The 3,145-nt window shown below is 50.0% G+C and overlaps 1 protein-coding gene across 2 annotated transcripts in view; it reads right to left on the bottom strand.

Moving 5' to 3' along the window:
• LOC119290321 overlaps positions 1-1,793 on the bottom strand; it is a 4,677-nt gene extending 2,884 nt beyond the window's left edge. For both annotated transcript variants that reach the window (XM_037569208.1, XM_037569209.1), the window contains exons 1-4: positions 1,449-1,793; positions 1,290-1,362; positions 953-1,026; positions 473-850 (exon numbers count right to left, since the gene is read on the bottom strand). In XM_037569208.1, coding sequence (XP_037425105.1) covers positions 473-850; positions 953-1,026; positions 1,290-1,362; positions 1,449-1,625 — 702 coding nt within the window. In that variant the 5' untranslated portion in view covers positions 1,626-1,793. The remainder of the gene's footprint in view (positions 1-472; positions 851-952; positions 1,027-1,289; positions 1,363-1,448) is intronic.
• Between the last annotated feature and the right edge of the window lie 1,352 nt (positions 1,794-3,145).

Here is a 3,145-nt window from a genome sequence, read left to right as displayed (position 1 = left end):
ATTAATCCACGGTTTGTGAATTCAAAAACTAAAATGGCTACCTAACAAATAAATCCAAGATCACTTACTATACACAAGGTGGACTCTACTAGAGACTGAGACCAACAGGCGTATCATGATTTAGAATACCATCCCTTAAATTAATCTTTGGCCAGCAAAGTGTCTACAATCTGTAAATTAGATAACTCACTGGCCGGAAACAAGTATGGGGCAATGTTAAGTGTTAAACAGGCCCATGAAGATTTTGGGGTGCTAGCTTCAGTAGTAGTATATTCTCATGAAACTCTAGATCAACTCGGTTCTAGAAAATATATTACTGGAAAATTGTTTACCGATGTAATAACCAAAAATATCAACCTGGTCAACATTCTCTACTGATTGTGTATGGTAAGGCAGGTCACTAAACAAATACTGCAGAAAGAAAACACGGTCTAGTATGAGCCGGCCATATACTTCAAAAGGAAATGCTTACATTTGGCAAGGAGGCAAACTTGCTTTCAAGAGTCTCATGTTGCCCAACTTTGAGCTTTTGGATGTCAATGTCCTTATCCAAAGATCGCATTTCATCTAGTTTACCCTTTAGAAGCATTAACTTATTTATACAAGCAGAAGCTTCTGCTTGCAATATTCCAATCTCATCATCCTTCTTACAGGCTGCCACTTGCAGCTCCTCTATCTTCTGTTGAAGCTTTTGCACTGCTTCAGTGGCTTCCTTATCCTTGTTCCAGCATATGGTCTCATAGGTTCGCTTTAACTTTCTTAGCTCTGATATTAAATCTCCAGAAGAGTGCTCATGATCTGCAGTGTTTTCATTAAGCTCTACACAAGTTCCATCTTCCTTCAGCTGTACCTAAACATTACAAAAAAAGGAAAAGCAAGGACACAAAACAATGATTAAGAAAAATAGTGACATTCACAAGCTGGACCGAATGCTTTTGGGATAATTAAGTACCAGCAGCTCTGAGTTTTCAGTGTCCAAAAGAGCTTCACAAGATCTTGAATCCTCCAAATCACTCTGAAGCAGTTCTGCATTGGACAGAGAAGGCAGCAAGAATGACATCAGTAGCAACATTACGTGCCTTCTTCTGCAGGTTATCGTCACCCCAAAGATATAAAATGGCACATTTAATCTTAACAGTCTCTTGTCCATAATGACCAACAAAACTGACATTTAGCAGGCACAGCATGGAAGCTCTTATAAATCAACACAAATACTGTAGTTCCGCTAAATTTAGGCCGAAATATCTGTCCACGGACAGGAACGAAAGAGGGGCACAATGTTTCCTGACCGGCGAGCTTGGGATCATCGGAAGGGAGCAGCTCCCTGCAGGCCGCCTCCCACCTGCTTCTGCTCAGCTCCGCCTTCCGGGATGAGAACACAAGCCGTCAATCAGGCGCAGGAGAAAACCCTAAGCGTAAGAGGACAGGAGCGGTCTGATGAATCAGACCTGGTGGAGTCGGGACTGGTTGATCTTGTCGCGGGCGCCCCAGAACTCGTGCTGGGTCCTGTTGCGCGCCTCCAGCCGCGCGCGGCTGGCGGCGAGCGCCTCGACCCAGTCGTAGATGCGCTGCCACTCGGCCCGCCCCCCGTCCCCCGCCGCCGCGCTACCGCGGCCGCAACTCATCGATCCGGACGGCGTTGGCGTTGGCACTCTCAATCGCGTGCGCTACGATGCTCTCTGAGAAGATGCTAGTTAAACGCTGAGCAGCTCATCGCCATTGGAGGAAGAGGGCGGTGGACTCCCACTCGTGGAGACTGGAGAGGCGAGAGACCGTGAGGCATTTGGGGGAGAAGATCGTGAGGCATTTGGGGGAGAAGAAGAAGAAAGGTCGTCCCTCTTTGCAGCTTGTTCAATTTTAGTCCTTTTTTTACATCTCGGTTTTTACTTTTGATCCTGGTACCTAAAACTATAGAAAAGAAATACTGATTGAGTGTGCCTCTTTGAAATTTAGTACAGTCGTAATTTCTCTTACTCTATTGAATCTTAGTACAGTATGCCTCATTGAATTTAGTCAATAATGTCGGGTTTCGGTTTTCGGCAGACCCTTGAGTTTCGAACATTGGGGTGCGCGCGGAGATCTCTCCTCTACCGATCTATGTCTGATCCTCTCGTGCGAACTAAAATGAAAAATGATGAACAATACAAGGGACACGATGTTTATACTGGTTCGGGCCACCGTTGTGGTGTAATACCCTACTCCAGTGTGTGGTGTGGTGGATTGCCTCTGGGGCTGATGATGGACAGTACAAGGGAAGAACAACCTCGCGAGAGGTGTTCTTGAGCTGGTGCGATGAACTGCTAGGGTGAGTTCAGTCGCCTCTCTCTCTCTGCTATGGTTCTACCAGATTTCCAGCCGTCGTGCCCGTGTCGTCCCTTCTCGATGTCTCGAGGTTTTTCCAGATGTCTCTACTCTGTGGTGGCTAGCTCTATTTATAGAGGCCCTGGGCCTCTCCCCGAATAATTGAGCGGGAAGGGCGCCAACAATTGGCCATTTCGAAGGGGAACATCTAGTACAAGTTATCCTGACCAAAGATGGTCTTCGACTGCCAAAAGCACTGGCGATGACGCCGTCTTGGGCTCCACGGTGACCTCCGTCCTGCCGTCCGGCTGGTCTTGGTCTCATTGCACCGGAATGGTAACCTTTGCCTGATGCCTTGGCCTGTGCTTGCCCCCTTTGCACCAAAGGGGAAACAAGGACACTGCGCAGGCCGGCGCCCGCCTGGCGCCCGCCTGATCTCGATCGTCATGGCTTGCGTCACGGATTCCTTGCGAGGTACCCTTGCATTGATTTCTTCGCCTCCTCGCGAGCCTGCCTGATGAGGCGGCCTCTGAGGAAGCTTCTTGTCGTCCGCCCCGCGAGGCTTGGCCCCTCACGAGGGTCTTGAGCTTGAGCTGATGAAGATGGGCCGCGCTGGGCCCCCGCTTGAGCCACGCCGCAGGCAGGCAAGTCTGAGGACCCCCGTTCTCAGAACGCCGACAGTAGCCCCCGGGCCAAGGCGCACCCAGGCTTGGCTTAGCAGAGAAGCGAAGGGTCAAGCGCGAAGCGCCGCGGGCCCTAACAGCCTGCGGCCTTGGGTGCCGCGTGGCGGTTGATTGGACGTGGGCGACTGCGCTTCCCCACGATGCCTCGGCAACTGCACGAC

This window comes from Triticum dicoccoides, chromosome 1A (assembly GCF_002162155.2).
Source record: "Triticum dicoccoides isolate Atlit2015 ecotype Zavitan chromosome 1A, WEW_v2.0, whole genome shotgun sequence".
Taxonomy (NCBI): domain Eukaryota; kingdom Viridiplantae; phylum Streptophyta; class Magnoliopsida; order Poales; family Poaceae; genus Triticum; species Triticum dicoccoides.
Note: the sequence above shows the minus strand (reverse complement) of the source record. Positions and strands in the feature narration are given on the sequence as shown.